Here is an 18,947-nt window from a genome sequence, read left to right as displayed (position 1 = left end):
TAACTCAGAAATTCAGCAGATAAGATCTCAGCCCAAACAGAAATGTAGTTTCTATCAGGATTGCCCACACTTTTCTGTTGGGGGGGCTAAAGAATTTCTTCTGTGTCCAAGTGAGGCCATCTGAATGACCCAGGCAGAGCTGGTGGTGGCCTGGCAAATAATGCCAGGATGGTTATTTGATAGCCTGTGTCTGAGTCAAACTAGAGGTTAAAGTCCACTTTGCAACTCAAGCCAATGCAGGAGAGAGATGGAGATCTTACACCCAAATTCCCCTTGCTTCCTTCAAGCCTATTTAGACCTCGTGAGATGGGTTGTACAGCTGTCACTCCTGCCTTCTGGTCCATAAATAAATACATTCACATCAGAGGTATGTTGTAGTAAAGTAAGCTCAGGAGTGTGGAGAAATTATAAAGCTTTGGGCCAGATTCTGATCTCACTTACACCAATGAAACTCTGAAGTAAGTGCGTTGGCATCAGGGATGTTGCTCTGGATTTACCGCCAGAGTAGTTGAGAAGCACTGAATCGATGTGGAAAGCCGGCTGGAATCGATGCACTATTAGAAATAGGTGGTATATTATTACTGGTATTGTTAAAAGCCAGGTGCGGAAACCGGCTTACCTGGCTGTACAGCAGGTGTAACAGATAGAACAATATGGTTGTGTGTTAGGCTGGTATTTGCTACCGTTTTCTGCCAGTTAAACTCTCAGGACTCTCCTCTCATTTATACTGGTTCTGTGCAACTATAACTCCATTGATTCCAGTGGAGTAACTCTAAATTTACATTGGCACATGACAGGGTGGTCAGTTCTTGTCTTAAAATTTTCCTCTGAAAGGTTTCCCCAGCACATTTAACACTTGAGACCCGATTCTCGTTGACACTTAAGACCCCTTTACTCTGCTCTGGCAAAATAGTCTAGGTATAAATGAGAAGTAGACTCCAGAAATGTAAAATACCTAAAGTTGGAGCCAGAAGGAATGACCAAAGACTAGAGTGTGCAGAGAGGACGCAAAGCAGTCTCTTCACTGGAAGTAAACTGATTCAGCAGTCTGTGATAGAGGGACCTGGGGGATTTAACTGAGAGTATGTCTACGCTGGCAGAGTTACAGCCCTGGCAGTTACAGCGCCGATCAGAGAGCGCTGAAGGGACACCACTGTTGTGTGGTCACGCTGTCAGCTGCCTGGGCAATAGCATGTTCACACTTGCAGCAGTATTCGGAGTGGTGCACTCTGGGCAGCTATCCCCCAGAGCATCTTTTCCTCTTCTGCCGCTAAGAGTTGTGGGAAGGTGAAGGGGGTCATGGGGCATCCTGGGTCCTATCCCAATGCCCCGTGATGCATTGCTTCGCATCCCAGCAATCCCTGTGCTTCCATCCACATTTGGTGCCATCTTTCAATGGTTTGTGTACTGCGCGCTCTGCCTCTTTGTCTGATCAGGGTTGCATTAGCAGCATCCAGCAGCGCTGTTAAATTTCAGGAGCTGTTGCCATTCCTTTTTATAAACTCCAGTTTTCGGGGATTATGTAACTCAGAAATTCAGCAGATAAGATCTCAGCCCAAACAGAAATGTAGTTTCTATCAGGATTGCCCACACTTTTCTGTTGGGGGGGCTAAAGAATTTCTTCTGTGTCCAAGTGAGGCCATCTGCCTGGGCAATAGCATGTTCACAATGTCCTCATTGGTCTGCAGGCATGGATCCTGTGCTGTTGACCAATATGCTGCCCGCTCTCACTAACACATGACGAGTGGCAGTGGAGTTATTCCTTAAACCACAAAGGCAAGAGGAGTGCTACATTGATCTCCCCACGTGCAGTAGGTATGACACGAGATTGCTTGTGGCATTCGCAGAGGCACTGACCACAGTGGAACGCCGCTGTTGGGCTCAGGAAACCAGCACTGAGCGGTGGGATCACATCGTGATGCACGTCTGGGATGATGAGCAGTGGCTGCAGAACTTTCAAATGAGGAAAGCCACATTCATGGGACTGTGTGTTGAGCTCGCACCAGCCCTGTGGTACAAGGACATGAGAGTGAGAGCTGACCTGCCATTGGAAAAGCACATGGCGATTGCACTGTGGAAGCTGGCTACTCCAGACTGCTACCCATCGGTCGCTAACCAGTTCGGAGTGGGGAAAGTCAACTGTTGGACTCGTGTTGACGGAAGTGTGCAAGGCCATTAATCTCATCCTACTCTGAAAGACCGTGATTAATAAGAATTTTTGTTATAAACTGGGGATGCATCACTTGGAAGTAACAGAGGAGGAGAAGGACCTCAGAGTATTGGTTGATAACAGGATGACTAGGAGCTGCCAATGTGATATGGCCGTGAAAAAAGCTAATGCGGTCTTTGGATGCAACAGGCGAGATATTTCCAGTAATAAGGAGGTGTTACTACTCTTATACAAGGCACTGGTGAGACCTCATCTGGAATATTGTGCGCAGTTCTGGTCTCCCATGTTTAAGAAAGATGAATTCAAACTGGAACAGGTACAGAGAAGGGTTACTAGGATGATCCAAGGAATGGAAAACCTGACTTATGAAAGGAGACTCAAAGAGCTCGGCTTGTTTAGCCTAACCAAAAGAAGGCTGAGGGGAGATATGATTGCTCTCTATAAATATATCAGAGGGATAAATACCACGGAGGGTGAAGAATTATTTAAGCTCAGTACCAATGTGGACACAAGAACAAATGGCTATAAACTGGCCATCAGGAAGTTTAGACTTGAAATTAGACTAAGGTTTTTAACCATCAGAGGAGTGAAGTTCTGGAACAGGCTTCCAAGGGAAGCAGTGGGGGCAAAAGACATATCTGGCTTCAAGACTAAGCTTGATAAGTTTATGGAAGTGATGATATGATGGGATAGCCTAATTTTGGCAATTAATTGATCTTTGACTATTAGCGGTAGATATGCTCGAAGGCCTGTGGTGGGATGTCAGATCTGGTGGGACCTGAGTTGTTACAGAGAATTCTTTCCTTGGTCTCTGGCGGGTGAGTTTTGCCCACGGGCTCAGGGTTTAGTGATCACCATATTTGGGGTCGGGAAGGAACTTTCCTGCAGGGCAGATTGGCAGAGGCCCTGGGACTTTTTTGCCTTCCTCTGCAGCGTGGGGCCCGGGTCACTTGCTGGAGGATTCTCTGCACCTCAAAGTCTTTAAACCACGATTTGAGGACTTCAGTAGCTCAGACATAGGTCAGAGGCTCGTTACAGGAGTGGGTGGATGAGATTCTTTGGCCTGCGTTGTGCAGGAGGTAAGACTAGACTATCATAATGGTCCCTTCTGACCTTAAAGTCTATGAGTCTATGACTCTGGGCAATGTGTGTGACATTGTGGATGGCTTTGCACAAATGGGCTTCCCTAACTGCAGAGAGGTGATGATGGCATGCATATTCCAATTCTGGCACCAGACCACCTAGCCACTAAGTACATTAATTGGAAGGGATATTTCTCAATGGTTCTCCAGGCACTTGTGGATCACCATGGGCGTTTCACGGACTTTAACGCAGGCTTGTCCGGAAAGGTGCATCTTTTGGAACGCTGGTCTGTTCAGGAAGCTGCCAGCAGGGACTTTCTTCCCAGACCAGAATATCACTGTAGGGGAAGTCAAAATGCCCATTGTGATCCTGGGAGACCCTGCCTGCCCCTTAATGAAGCCATACACGGGGCACCTTGACACCAGCAAGGGGTGGTTCAACAACAGGCAGGGCAAGTGCAGAATGATTATTGAGTGTGCTTTTGGCTGTTTAAAGTCCCGCTGGTGCTGCCTATATGGGAATCTGGACCTGGTCAATGACAATACTCTGATGCTTATAGCCATGTGCCGTACGCTCCATAATATTTGTGAAGGAAAGTGTGAAAGCTTCACTCAGGGCTGAACCGCTGAGGCTCAGCACCTGGAAGCTGAATTTGAACAGCCAGAGACCAGGGCTATTAGAGGGGTGCAGCATAGGGCCATAAGGATCAGGGATGTCGTGAGGCAGCAATTTGAAGCGGAAAGCCACTAATATTTGTTGCTGTGCTCGGGAATGCAGTGCTTGTAATGCTAGGAGGTGATTGTGATTAGTGCAGATGATGCACTATGAAGGTGTAAGAATATTGCCTGTTGTTTTGCAGGGCTCTGCTTGCTTTCAATGAATGGAATAAAGATTGCTTTCAAACCAACACAATTATTTTATTAAAAAACAGCAACCGGAGGAGTAGGACAAACAAAAAATACACATCAGCACTGAGGGGGATGGAGGAAGGGAGGGTCCGGGATGGTTAAAGATTTGTTTATGTCCAGGTATCCTATCCAACCTTGTCCTTTGGAGTACAGAGCAGTGGATACCGTACTTCAGCAGGGCTAAACTGCTAAAGTGCAGGGGGACGGGTGTTGAGTGCAGCGGGTCCTGGGAGTCTGCAGGCCTGGACTCCGATGGGGCAGGAGCAGAATGCAACAGGTACAGAGTGGAGCCAGGAGGTTGATAGGAGTGTGTTGGCGGTGTCTGGGGGGCACATGGGAAAGTTTTGCGACAGCAGCTGCAGGGGAGGGCGGGCGCGGAGCTGCTCGGTTTGCAGTGCTTGTAGCGCCTGGAGCATGTCACCTTGGCGCTCCTTAACGTTTAAGAGCCGCTCTGTGGCTTCATTCTGGCACGCTGCGTTCTCCTTTCGGTCCCTCTTCTCGCTGTCCTGCCACTCCTTCAATTCTTGTTTTTTGGCCGCGAAGTGCATCATGACATCACACAGAAAGTCCTCATTAGTTCTTCGTGGCCGCTTTCTAATTCTGCCCAGTGATAACAAAGAGGGAGGCTGGGCTCCCAAGGTCATATCTGAGAAGCCAAAATGCAACATTTTACAGAAGCAGTATTGTTTGCAGCACACAGACCACTGATTTAAAACACAGCCACTATTCACACACCTGTCACTAACTGGCTGACCCCAGGCAAGCACACGTGAGCCATAAGACCCCCAAAATGGTGAGTAACCGCAGGGGAAATCAGTGTTCCAGGACCGTACTGTTCACTGGGCACGTGGCTCTTGGAGAGCCGGTACTGTGTGTGCAGGGCTTTATAATCATTACTGTCCCCACATTTTCCACAGGCTGTGTTCATTATGGAAGCTATCTCGTTGCTGAGGGTGAGCACGGAATCAAGGGAGGGTCTTCTCCAGGACTGCGGCTTCTGCCCTGGCCCTTATGTGGCTTGCCTGTGTGCAGCAATGGTCCCCCCTCCTAGTGATGGCAGAGTGGTGAGGGAAAGTTACCCTTCATGGGGCAAGAAACAAAGCAGCTCTGCTAAAGAACCTGCGGCAGCGGCTTGCCCAGTATCTCAGCGAGAGTTTCCTGGAGATCTCTGAGGCAGATTCCCGTGAAGTGAGGGAGTCAGTCCACACCCTGTTCCACCGCTCAGACTAGGCATGTGGTGGTACGTCCATCATCCAGACACAAGCCTGCTTTCTGCAACCCTCCTGCCCCTGACAACTCGCTTCAGCGATTCCCAAAGTCGAAGCCACTTACCAGGGCCCTCCTCTCCTGTTTGCGCTTCTCCAAGCTCTGACGGCTGTGACTGGCTAGCCTCCTCTGGGGTAGAGAAGAGCTCCTGGCTGCATGAATCTCTGACCTCTGAGTCATCCTCTGCCTCTGGGTCCCCCTCCCCATCCTTGTTCAAGGTTTCTCCTCCTGGCTCGGTCCACTCTCGACTGGCACGTGAGCCACCGAAGTATCCACAGGGGACATTCGCAGTGGAGCAGGGGTCACCACCGAGTATTGCGTGCAGCTCTCTATAGAACCGGCAGCTTGTGGTCGCAGCACCAGAGCGGCGGTTTGCCTCCCGCACTCTTCAGCTCCTTCACTTTGACCCTACGTTGCAGTGTGTCCCTGTCATGGCCCCTTTCTGTCCTGCATCGTGAAATCTGTCCGTAGGTATCATCATTCCTACAGCTGGAGTGCAGCTGGGGCTGGACAGCCTCCTCTCCACAAATGCTGATGAGGTCCAGCAGCTCGGCATTGCTCCAAGCAGGGGATCGCCTGGTGCGTGGAGCAGGCATGGTCATCAGGAAAGATGCGCTGAGACCACTGCATGCATCATCGAGGAAACAGGAAGGGAACGTTCAAAATTCCCAAGGAATTTAAGGGATGGGGATGACGATTGGTCACCTGAGGGCAGGGCAGTAGAGTTCAAACTGATGACGAGAGAGGCGAGAACAGGCATTGTGGGACACCTCCCGGAGGCCAGTTGCAGCACTGTAATCGACCAGGGTGTCTACACTGGCATGGCGGTGCTGTAGCCCTGGTGCAGAAAGCTCTAAGCCTCTCGTCGGGGTGGTGTTTTTACAGCGCTGCAGCTGCTCCGTTTCTGCGCGCTAAGTGGCTTGGCAGTGTGCACACCTTGGGAGTTACACCGCAGGAAGCTGCTTTACGGCGCAGAAACTTGCCAGTGTAGACAAGGCCTGACAGTAACATACAAGTGTAAGATTGAATCAGCAGCTGCATATAATTCAGCTTAAACCGAGCAGTGCATAACAGCGGTTTGCAGAAACAAATATTTTCATGGTCTCTGATACTCTAATAGCAGTTACACTAAGGAGGACAGGCAGGGCTATGGCATGTGAATGCCCATGGGGCCTGGGCTAGGCTAACCAAGCCCTTGCTTTCCTGCTCTCACCAACCATCTCCGTTGTATCTACTTTCAGTACTGTCATCCTTTAGTACTACCAACGATCCACACTGTTACTGCTAATACTGCTTTGTGAATTCCTTACTGTGAATCCTTATTTATTGCTACTGACACTGTGGTAGTAACCTAGGCATGCACCACGATCCCAGTGCACTAGGTGCTGTCCAAACACAGAACAAAAATACCATCCCTGCCCCAAAGGGCTTCCAGTCTCATACAATACTGTTCCTGGGCAAGACCCCAAGGCTCCTAATCAGTGTTTTGTTCTGTCCTTCTTCAGGCAAACTCCCTCAAGTCAATAGGAGTTCCCTGGTGTAAGGACAGAGTAAAACCTCACCAAGGACCACAGAATATGGCTTAATAGTTAGTTGGCAGCACCTGGGGCTCTTATGTGCTCCAGTCCTGCAAGCAGTAACGTGTGTGAGGACCTTTACTCACCTCAGTGGTTCCGGTAGCTCTGTGGGGCTACTCCTGTGAGTATAGGCTGGCCTTTGCAAGATCAGGGCCCTACGGAGCAAACATCATTAAGGATGTCAGACTTGCAGCCTATCCGAGGCACCATAGTGACATCATAATTACGTCCAGCACTGTAAAGGTGATCTCTGTTTCCAAGCCCTGCTTACCAGGTGCAATGGAGAGCTAGTATCCAAGCTGTATAGGAAGTCTCTACAATCCTCCCTTTTTGGTGACCCAGAAGTTCTAAAATTATGACAGTCAAAAAAAAATTCCTCTTTTCTCTTATGCCAAAGAGATGGGCTCACCTGAGTCTTCATCTCCCATACATGTGCTAGAGAGAACTATGCACTTTCCTGCCTTCCTAGGACAGGGGCATCCTTTGGTTCTCAGACCCCTTTGTTATATTAACTGGTGATGGGTTCAAGCCACAGAACTGGGGTTGGAACTTTTTTAACTGGAGGGCGGGGGGTGGTGGTAATTGGGACAGGGGTAGGGGAGGGGCCCGTTCAGATCTGTCTCTGAAATTAGCGTGTCAGCAAGGCATGTAGAAAGCCCGAGATTCCTGCACGCTGTTTTCTTTTGTCTTGCGAGAGGCTGAGCTGGAGGGAAGCTGGAGCTTACGGCCATGTCCTGGGGCTGCTGTGCAGTGTCGGGGCACAGAACGTAGGGAACGTTCCTTGCACGTGGTGTCATATTAACTTGTTTTGTTTTTAACAGCCTTGAAGGAAATCCATTGCTTCAAATTGAAGTGGAGCCAACGTCTGAGGTAAGAGACATGCGATGCTACCGCAGGCTTTTCATTTCCTTTGGAGAATGAAAGGAAAACTTTACGACCTGAACTCTGTTAAAACAAGACCCTGCCGCGGCCTAATGTTTTGGCATCTCGCCCCCTTTATGATCTACAGCTCTTCTCAGAGACAATTATATGGAGCTGGCTGGCCTCGGCATTGTGCTTAATGGACCATTCTATTCTATACATCTCAGAGTCCATTGCACTGAAGCTGGCATAAAATTTGCATCTCCACTGTGAGCTGGCCTGCAATTGAATTAATGGATGGATCAGATTCTACTCCCACTTATGCTGGCTTTAGCGGAATTACAGCAGTGGGAACAAACAGAGAACCAGGTTGGAGGGAGAATTGCCTCCTTGCTATCCCCAGTAGCTCAGTGGGAGGCAGGGTATAAGGGGGTCAACACAGACTTTTAAGCTTTTCATAACAGATACCAGAATGGTGGGTCTCTGCTCAGACCAGATGCAGAGCATAGATCTAACAGGCATGTTTGAAAAACCATCCTAAGGCTCGAAGTGATTGTGGAGCACAGGTTCCACTGACTTTCAATGTTATGTGTGCTCTGAAGTCACTTAGGCACTTCTAAAAGTCCCATCCTGAAAGCAAAAGGGCCTCATTCTTGGCTCAGTTGCATGTATGCATGTTGCATTTATGCCCATGTAACTCCATTCACTTCTATGATGCTACATGAGTGCAACAGAGCAGATGATCAGACCTCAAATGTGTCACAGTAACATCAGAAATTAGTAAAATAACATAGATACATTCTGGCCTCAATCTCTCTAGTTTTCCCTGGTATTTGTAAATTCTTGAATTTGTCTGTCTGTTATAGATCACTACAATACCTGAGTGCCTTCCACCTAAAAGCAACTACAGTAGCAAAGTCCCTTCATGGCTACCTTCAAGTCAATCTGTCCATCACAGTAATGTGTGTATCTGCCAGAGGGTACTGAATGCAGTGAAAAATTATTTGAATTAATTAACAATGAACAATGGCAAAATTCACCCATGAATCATATTTGATCATCTCAAGTATCTGTCTCTCCTGATAGTAAAAAGAAAAGGAGGACTTGTGGCACCTTAGAGACTAACAAATTTATTAGAGCACAAGCTTTCATGAGCTACAGCTCACTTCATCGGATGCATTCAGCGGAAAATACAGTGGGGAGATTTATATACACAGAGAACATGAAACAATGGGTGTTACCATACATACTGTAACGAGAGTGATCAGGTAAGGTGAGCTATTACCAGCAGGAAGGGCAGGGGGGGCCCCTTTTGTAGTGATAATCAAGGTGGGCCATTTCCAGCAGTTGACAAGAACGTCTGACGAACAGCGGGGGGGGGGGGGGGGGAATAAACATGGGGAAATAGTGTGTGTCTGTCTGATCGTCTACTTACTGTTCTTCCGAGGGATTTTTTTTCATATGGTCCAAATTCTGCTCTTGTTTACCCTGTTGAAGGCAGTTTGCACCAGTATTAACAAGAGCAGAAGTTTGGCCAATAATATATTTATATTTCAGTATAGTCTGTATAGGAATACCTGTATTTCGTGTGTGGGTGTAGGGGATTAGCCTCTCAAATTTACACAAAACTTGCTAAGACATCTTATAAAGAAAGAAACTCAGGATAGTTCTGAGAGAGTTTCAATCTGCAATTACTCTGCAGTAATCGTGGGGAATCTTAGCGAGGCGAGGCTGAGCTTTGCAGGCTCCAGTGCTGGTGTTGAAAAAGCTATCCAAGAAAGTACGCTGTTGCATTTCAACCTCTTGCTTTGAGCGTTTGCCACTGTGCAAGTTTCCATGGAGACTCACTGCAAACAAATGTTTCATTTCCCCTTTCCAGTGCCCCAAAGCACAATCTGGCTAGGTCCAGGCAGTCGCTCGCGAGCTTTCTGGTGCTCTCCACGTGAACCTGGTAGCTTTCTCTCCATGTCGGAAGGAGTGCTAGAGACTGGAGCTCTGGCAGGTTTTCATACAATCCAGCTTTCCTGGGCTCTGCTTGTGTCCCCTATTAATGCTAATCCCCAAGCCCCTCACTCTCAAGCAGCCTCCAAGAAGCGCTGGTACAACACTAGCTAATCCCCTTCTCGGCAGAGATCTGGCACCTCCTCTCCGAGTTCCCCTGCCATCTGGTTAATAGACTGCCTTGACGTTGTGGTGTCTTCCAAATCCTCCATCTGCCACCTAACCAGAGGAGGAGGAAGAATCGGGGGAGGGGAGAGGTGGGGATTAGGGCATACCCAGGATGTGGCTTTGAGCATGCCTGGGTTCTTAGAAACACATGTTCTGGCAAAAAGCAATCCTGGAAGGCAGCTTGTGGCCAGGATGGTTGCATCGCTGGGAGCTGCTCCACCTGGTTTAGTGGGTGTTCGTTGACAAGTAGTGGAAACACATGTTCCTGCTCCCTACATGCACAGAGGCTGTGAGAATGATGCTGGCTGACCCCACTCAGGTAAGCCACCCTGTTTGTCTCCCCACAGAACGAGGAGGGGAATGACGAGGCCGAAGAGTCTGAGGACGACTTCGAGGAGATGAACCTCTCCCTCCTCTCCGCTCGCCACTTCCCACGCAAGGCCAGCCAGACCAGCATCTTCCTCCAGGAGTGGGACATCCCCTTCGAGCAGCTGGAGATCGGAGAGCTGATCGGCAAAGGCCGCTTCGGCCAGGTGTTCCATGGTCGCTGGCACGGCGAGGTGGCCATACGCCTCATCGACATTGAGAGGGACAACGAGGACCAGCTGAAGGCCTTCAAGCGGGAGGTGATGGCCTACAGGCAGACGCGGCACGAGAACGTGGTGCTGTTCATGGGGGCCTGCATGAGCCCTCCCCACCTCGCCATCATCACTAGGTAAGCCGCGGGCTCTGCCACCAAACTGGGCAGCTGTCACTAATCCATTAAAGAACATGCGGGGCAGGCCATCAAAGCTATGCAGTAGCCCACGCAGTCCTAGTGAGGGCCTGGGATATGTTGGCCCTATAATACAGGGCATGGCCTTTTCCTGGCTGAGCTGCAGGAGATAATGCTTTGGCACACCGGAGAGAGGCCTGGGCTTTTGGAACCTGTATATGTGGCTGTGATATCTGAGATTAGAGGATCTGGAGGCTCTAGCATCTTCTGGGACACGTGCTTCTCTTCTTGAGGAACCAAAGATCTAGGGATCAGTCCTGCCTGCATTGGAGTTGATGGCTAAACTCTGGCTGATGTAATTGAAAGCAAGGAGCCAGCCACTGGTATGTTACAGCTGTCTGTAGGTTCCTCTTTGGACCTCCTTGGACAACTGAACTGCCCAGTATAGACTATGCTGATTAGTACCTTGTAAAGGCTTCTGAATTTGGTCATGAGCGAGAAGTGCTGTTGGCTTGAACTAGGAGGGACGTCACATGCTTTGGGTGTGAATGTGGCAGCGTAGACCTCTAAATGCAATTGATGGAATTGCTGTGCTATCCGCTTGTCTTGTGTGTGAAGCCAAGCGATGACAGTTTCTGAAACCTAGCATATGAATGGTGCCTCTCTGCTGGAATTAGGGCTAATTATGTAAGCCAGCTGACTATGTGGTGGTTTGCCACTGTGTAAGGACAACAGACTGCCCTCCGGTTCCACAGATAACTTGGTGCTTTGCTGGTGTTGTGAAATATTCTCAAGCATCTGATTTCAAGGTTCTGCTGGGTTTGAAGGTCACCCACACCCCCATGGGTGTGGTGACCTTCACCACAGCTTTTAATAGTGAACATGGCAGAATTTCCTGGTCCATCTCCTGAGGGCCATGCCTCAGGAGGGTATGGCAGGGCCCAAGCTAATTACAATGAAAGCTAGCAAATACTGTGTATCTGGGTTCCCCTATAATGCTGTGCGAGCCATCACAGAAAGGGTCCAACTTAGAAACGGAAAATAATCACCCTATAATATTTAACCAATATTTACATGGTCAATGGTCAAGTTATGACATGGGTGGGTAGTTACACAATTATTGATGCTCAGACTGGATTAGTTTCTTCACCCTAGCAGAGAGGCAGGCGGTAGCCAGTCTCTATACAATAATAATACATTTATATAGCACTTTACATGTTCAATGCACCGTACAGACATTAACCAATGAATCCTCACAATGTCCCCAAGAAATAGGTCTGTACACATTGTTCCCATGTAGCAGATGGGAGAACTGAGGCATGGAGGTGAAGTAATGTGCACAATGCCACGCAACAAGTCAGTAGCAGAGTCCGGATTAGAACTCAGGACCTCCTGACTCCTAACCCTGTGCTCATTCCCCCAGATCTCCCTGCCTACAGCTGCAAAAAAACAACAAATAAATAAAAAAAGAGGGCACAAGAATGTATGCACCTGTTAGAGGCACCTGCTAGAAGGGATTCTGCTTTTGAAAACCTGGTCCAAGTTGTCCACTTTCCTCTCCTAACCCTTACTCAGTGATCACCAAATCTCGCTGTGCAATACGATTAAATAATTTATCTTCTTATTGGATGGCTTCCCTCATGTGACAAGCTCCACAAGGCTGCTCTGTTTGCAGGAAGCACTCGGGGCTTCGGCATCAAATCTTTCCACAGACTAAATTATCATTGAAAAGTTCCTGCAAGGTGAGGCTACATTTCCAGACTTCTCTTGGCAGAATTTCAAAACCCCAGATTACGCGCTGACATTGGAAAGCTTCACAGAGCCATTAGCCTTGAAATATTTCCTCATCCCTTTCCCGATCTCCCTTGAAATGGCCCATTCCCAGATTGATTGATCCCAGTTCAATTGAATAATCAGGCACTGGGGAGAAGGGGTTCTTGCTGGCTCATTTTGTGTGCTGTACCTAATGTAATGCTAGGAGAGGCAGACACCATACCACATGTCCAGCACTACTGTTATCAATTGCTGCTCTTGCTCTGTTTAGTTAAGTTGTCGTTTGCCTCAGCGTTCTGTCTTTCTAAAACATGGTCTTTCAAGTGGCTTGAGTATTTCGAGAGGAAGAGAAGAATTTTTCAGGGCAATCCGAAGAGCGGGGGTGGAACAACTGGAGCAGGGTACGACGGAGAGGGAAAACTGAGTGAATATTGGGTATAGTTTCTTCAAACTGAGACTTTGGACTCCTCTCCCAAGGGAAGTGTTCAGAGCCCGATTGCTTGGGACACCACAGGTTAAACAACATACCGTAGGGAACAGTCCCACACTGGCCCTTGGGGGATAGTCTAGATCTCAATTTGATCCTAGAGAGGCCTCCAGTTCTGGATGCTAAGGAGGAGACTCAGGCCTGGATGTCTCCCACCTGGAGTTGTCACTGTGGGTTGCTGATCTTTGCAACCCTGGGTGATGCTGGATGTGTGCAGCAAGCCAGCCCCAAGGCCATGCAGCACTTATGGCCCAGTGGACCCCCTCAAAATAGGGCTGATGGAGGACTGACGCAATGCCTAGTCCTTCGGCTGGCACTCTGCACAGGGGGGACTTACCTGCAATGCAGCACTCGCTTTGAAGGCAGAGGGGCAGCTCGAAGGAGCATGTCCTGCCGTTCAAGGTACAGAGGGTTGCAGAAACAGAAAAAGCCCCAGAAGTTGTTGACATCTCTAATTTAGTTTGGGGGACGTGTCTCTTTCCCCAGTGGCAAGCGATGAAAGCAGGGTTGGGTTAATCTGCAGATGGTATTAAAAATCATCTTTGGCACATGAAAAGTAAATGCCTTTATTTTTGCCTGGAATAATCCTCATAAACCCTGGCAGTGAAGTTAAACTGGATTTCAGCTCTCTGACCTGTAAGCAAGTACTCAGTCAAAAATTAAAAACCCATGTTGATCCATTTCTGTAGTGTCCAAAGCCATGCTGGCGTGTTACTTTGTATGGAATCGGCCCTTCCAATCACTGGTGGACATGGCCTGTGTCTGTTCTCCCTTTGATACGAATACTGTTGAATGAAATCCTTTGGATGCGTATTTGCACAGCATTTAGATTCCATTTAATATCAGGACTCATGTAATATTTTTCTAGCTACAAAACATTTTCTGTCCTAATGCCTTTTTATATAATCCCAGCGAGGTGCCGATTTTGACATCTTGACAAAATAAATATGTGCACTGTGGTTGCTTGATGCATTAATATTGGGTCTGGAGAGCTTTCGGATCTGCTTTTTCCCCTGTGTTTTTAAGGTCAAAGTACAGCTTTATTGGATTGCCCTAAATAGAGCTCATGTCCCTCGTGTGCCAGCGCTGGACTTCTGGAACTGACTTTACTCTGTGTACAAACGAGGCTGAATTGGTTTGTATGGTTGGTACCGTTGGTTTGTACGGTTATTTTTAAAAGTACAGCTGCTTGTAATGGTGCTGGATGGTGGAGTGCTCCAGCACCCTTGTGCTATGTGCTCTGTAAATGTCCTTTATTATGACTGGGCTGGATAGTTTGGGAAGATGCAGGGGGCCGGGGGAGAAGATGATTTCCAGATGAATCCCAGTGAATTTTCATTCAAATCCTAGATTTAATCATATTTGTAACACAACCATTATTTCTTCCATTGTTTCCAGACTTCTCATAGAATATCAGGGTTGGAAGGGACCTCAGGAGGTCATCTAGTCCTGCTCAAAGCAGGACCAATCCCCAGTTTTTGCCCCAGATCTCTAAATGGCCCCCTTCTCTGTTCTCCTGCCCGTTCCTCTCCATATTGGGTCCCTCTCCAGGCTCTGGATGGGGGCTTAGGGGCGCCCTGGCTGTGGAATCAGTGGCATCACATGACACAAGAGTGGGGGCTTGTTAAGGAATGAATCGAAATGACCAAGGGCGGTCACAAAGCTTGGGAGAACAGGCTTTAATCCGCAAGCTCCTGATGCTTCAGCCCTTGCTGTCTGAGTGCTGCTCCCCATGGCTTCATGCAGACATGGGGAAGGGCAGGGGTGGATCTGAGTCTCAGGGGACACTTGCAAGGGCTGGAGCAGTTGCTCTTGATGGGTTCAGTCGGAGAGGAAAGCTCTGTGTCGTTGCCAGGGCATTTCTGTTCACCCTGCCTCCTGTATGGGTCTGGACAGAAGGTTTGGTGGTCCATGGCATCAAATGGCGCAGAGAGGCCCAGACAGATTAGTCAGTGGGTTGGAGGAGATCATCCACGGGGGGATCAGTGCTGTTCAACCTCATTCCCTGGCTTGAGGCCGCATTGGGCAGGATCCAGGACACGGAGAGCAGAGAGGTGACACTGAAGAGTATTTATAACTAACTTCTCAGCTAGCTTTGAGGGGAGCCTTTGTAGGAGCTTTCTGCTTTACCCTGTGCTCCTGCCGCAGGGCATGCATTGCAGGGGCGGGTGCCTACCCGCATTACCTGCATGTGCATTGCGGCGGTGGGTGCATACGTGCATTTCTTGCTTGTGCATGGCGGGGGTCGGGGCCTATGTGTATTCCCTGCATGTATTTTGACTCCTAGCCACTAAAAAGGAAACTAGTATCAATGGGAAAACACTTCATCTAATAAAGTATCTGATCCAATCAGAGCCATTGTTGTTAGTCCTGGACTCATTAATATAAGCAGGTGACTGTGTTGTGTAGCCTAAATCTGCCTTTCCCCAGTCCTGTTTGGATTAGGTTTAGGGCAGGTATCATCCTTAATAGCAACATAATATTTGTGATCTCTGTGCAGGAGATTTACCCTTCATAGGCAAAGAGACAAGGTTTTATTTCTTCTTTTAACAGGCTTACCTAGAAGCAAATAAAGTTCTTACTGTGGCCTTCAGGGAGCGAGGAGACAGTGCATTCAGGAAGGGATGGAGGCACAGTGCTGGGCTCAGGGGATGTCAGTTTGATGGCTTACTTACCACTTGGGGCTCATTAAAGATAAAATCAGTTGAAAAATTCTGAATGTCCTTACCTGATTCCCACATCTAAGCAGCCTGGTGGTGCCCGGCGGGGTAGTGTTTGCAGGGATATGCAGAACTTCAGGGCACAGGCTGTACAGATGCACCGCTGACCAGGCCGTTAAAAGTCCGGTCGGCAGCGCAGTGCGGCTAAGGCAGGCTCCTTGCCTGCTGTGGCTCTGCACCGCTCCCAGAAGCAGTGACATATCCCATCTCTGGCTCCTACGTGTAGGGGCAGCCAGGAGGTGCCACATGGTGCCCTCTCCCACCCCCACCCCCTGCAAGTGCTGGTTCTGCAGCTCCCATTGGCTGGGAACCACGGCCAGTGGGAACTGCCAGGGCGGTGCCTGCGGCGGGGCAGCGTGCAGAGCTGCCTGGCCATGCCTGGCCCCACTCCAGAGTCTGCACCCACCCCGCACTTCAACCTCCTGCCCCAGGCTAGAGCTCCCTGCCACACTCTGAACCCTTCAGTCTCAGCCCGGAGCCCCCTCCTGCAACCTGGAGCCTGACCCCCTGCACCCCAACCCCCTGCCCCAGCCTGGAGCCTTCTCCCGCACCCTGAACTCCTCATTTGTGGCCCCACCCCCTAACCTGCACCGCCAGCCCAGAGCCCATACCCCCTCCTGCACCCCAACCCCCTGAGCCAGCCCGGTGCAAACGAGTGAGTGAGAGTGGGTGGGAAGAGCGAGTGACAGAGGGAGGGGGGATGGAGTGAGCAGGGGGCAAGGCCCCAGAGAAGGGGTGGGGCAGGGGCAGGGCCTCAGAGGAGGGGCCGGGGGCGGGGCAAGGGTGTTGGGTTTTGTGCCAGAAGAAAGTTGGCAACCCTAACAGGCTGTCATCCATAGAGTGCGGATTGGCTTCAGCAGGCCTCCTTCAGCGCTTCCCTCATATAGCCATGGCCCCTACACACAGGCGACTCCAGGTGACTGTCAGTTGCTGTTTAAAAAGCCCCTTTTTCTTCCTGGTCACACAGTGTTTGCTACTCAGGTAGGAAACGTTTCTCTACATTTGAAAACAAACGTCTCCCAGCTATTAAAGAAATCTCGTTTTCCGACCCTGTGTTCAGAGCACTTGGCTTCCGAGCAGGGTGCTTCAGCAGAGCAACGAAATCTGTGGTGCAGGACACAAGGCAGAAGTTTTTTGTGTGTGTCTCTGTACGTTTTCCATAGCCTGTGTGTGGGGGGTGTTCCAGGGTCAGCAGAAAGGTCTCTCCCCCCTCACCTGGGGGACATTTCAGTACCAAACCAGACGAGCTTCGCAAGCTTTGTGCACACGTGACATTGCAACAAAGTTCAGTAGCTACTACAGCCTAGGGTGCTTTTATCAGACCGTCTCGCTGCTGGGAAACTGAGGCATGGGAGAAGTTAAGTGATTTGCCTGTGAACTCATTGTGTGTCAGTGGTAAAGACTGACTCAGTTCTGTGCTTTAGCTTCTAGACCGAGGTAGTCAATAGATGGATCGTGGGCCAAATCCAGACCTCCAGACGCTTCTGAAAGGACCCTGAAATCTTATTTACTTCTTATTATAATTGTTGTTTTTTTATGATTTTTCTCTGAAGTCTGGACCGTGACTATACTTTGACCAAGAGATTTGGACTTTGAGAAAAAGTAATTGGCTATTCCTATTCTAGACTATCCTACTTCTCTCTCTGTTTCCTGAAATGTCTCTGAATATAACTGATCTAACAAGGCAGCACTATTACCCATATAGGAAAGGAATTATACTCGGTTGTTTCATGGCACCAGCATTTGGATTTGACACCTCTCAGGAGCAATGTGGTGGTAATTCCTACGAGAGTTTCCATCAGAGCTGCTAATAGATTTTCCCGGAGGTAATGAACAGTGTGGACATTTAACATTCATCTTAATTTGACATCAGCAAGAATGAGTGGGAGTGGGAGTGTCCTGAATACTGCATAATAGATGGTGTGAAACCACAAAAGAGAAACAGCATCAAACTCCTCAGCCCTGTGGAACTGAAGGATTTTTTTAAAAAAATCTTTATACTGCAGATGAGAAATTCCAAGTTCCTTTTGCAGGCTTTGAAAGAGAGAGCCTGCACCATGAAATCCTTAATGCAACCGCACCACAAATACACAGAACATTCGCTAGGAATGTCTAGTGGTGAGACTGGGGTGTAGGATGGGAGAGAGGTGCTGGCCATTGGGGTCCTGCTGAACTCTGCCACTGACCTCCATGGGTGACCTCAGGCAAGTCACTTGACTTCCCCCACTCCTCCATGTGTCAGCACTTACCTATCCCACAAGGGGGTTGCGAATCCTGATTGATGGGTTTCCAGTGCTTGGAGGTCTTTAAAAGGGCAAGGCATCAGTATTTGATGATGGTAATGACACTGTATTGGCTCCAGCCCTCACTGAAGGAGGGAGGGTCGCAGGAGTTACAGAGCTGCAGGACAGAGTTTTAGGCTCTTCTAGTCAGAAAGAGGAGATGTGAATATTTACTGTTCCCTCTTCATTCTGTGTCTCATTAAGCTTTGACCAGAAAACTACGGGGAAATATTCATGCTCACTGAAGCCTTTTTAAGAATCTAACGATATCCCCAACTTTGCAAACTGCTGGCAGGAGGGAGCAAGCCTTTGAGCAGTTGATCTTTTATGAAGAAAATATGAGATTTGGGCCAGAGTTTTCTGAGCACTTCGAACTCCCATTGGCTTGTGTGGGAGCTGACGGTGTTTAGCACGATTGAGAACAAGTCCACTTGTAGTTAGGAGCCAGCTCTAGGCACCTGGGTTTGAACCTTTTGACCTTAGACTCTTCAGGCCTACATACCGGTGTACATCCAGAACTGCTCCAGATTTACAGCGGAGTAACGGAGAGCAGAACTGACTGTTGCTTGTGTTTCTGTCAGAGACTGCATGGCATGAGGAAGCAAAAGGTGGTGTATCCTGATTCATAGTCCAGGAGCACCCACAATGGGCGAGGAAGACACAAGAGAGCACTGAAGAGCAATAACAAGTAAACCTGAAAATACAAAATGATATAAGAAGCATTTACAAAAGCAGACCCATGCGCTTTGGTTGTAGGTTGAACATGCTTAGAAGCATGTGACCTGTGAATTGGATTTTGAAAGTAACTTTTTAAACAACCCTCATATTCCAGAATCCACTCAAGGTGGTACCCAAAACCACAAAATACACACAAACATGGCACAGTATGGCAAACCCATGTCACAAGGGCTGGAACTGGGAATGCGGGGTGGGCTA

General features: G+C 48.8%; 1 protein-coding gene across 1 annotated transcript in view; it reads left to right on the top strand.

The window, feature by feature from the left end:
- KSR2 (kinase suppressor of ras 2) overlaps positions 1 to 18,947 on the top strand; it is a 271,742-nt gene that overhangs the window by 192,210 nt on the left and 60,585 nt on the right. Inside the window, exons 13-14 of the mRNA XM_077835018.1 lie at positions 7,826 to 7,874; positions 10,382 to 10,749. Coding sequence (XP_077691144.1) covers positions 7,826 to 7,874; positions 10,382 to 10,749 — 417 coding nt within the window. The remainder of the gene's footprint in view (positions 1 to 7,825; positions 7,875 to 10,381; positions 10,750 to 18,947) is intronic.

The sequence above is a fragment of the Eretmochelys imbricata genome, chromosome 15 (assembly GCF_965152235.1).
Source record: "Eretmochelys imbricata isolate rEreImb1 chromosome 15, rEreImb1.hap1, whole genome shotgun sequence".
Taxonomy (NCBI): domain Eukaryota; kingdom Metazoa; phylum Chordata; order Testudines; family Cheloniidae; genus Eretmochelys; species Eretmochelys imbricata.
This window is presented reverse-complemented; position numbering and strand designations above follow the sequence as displayed.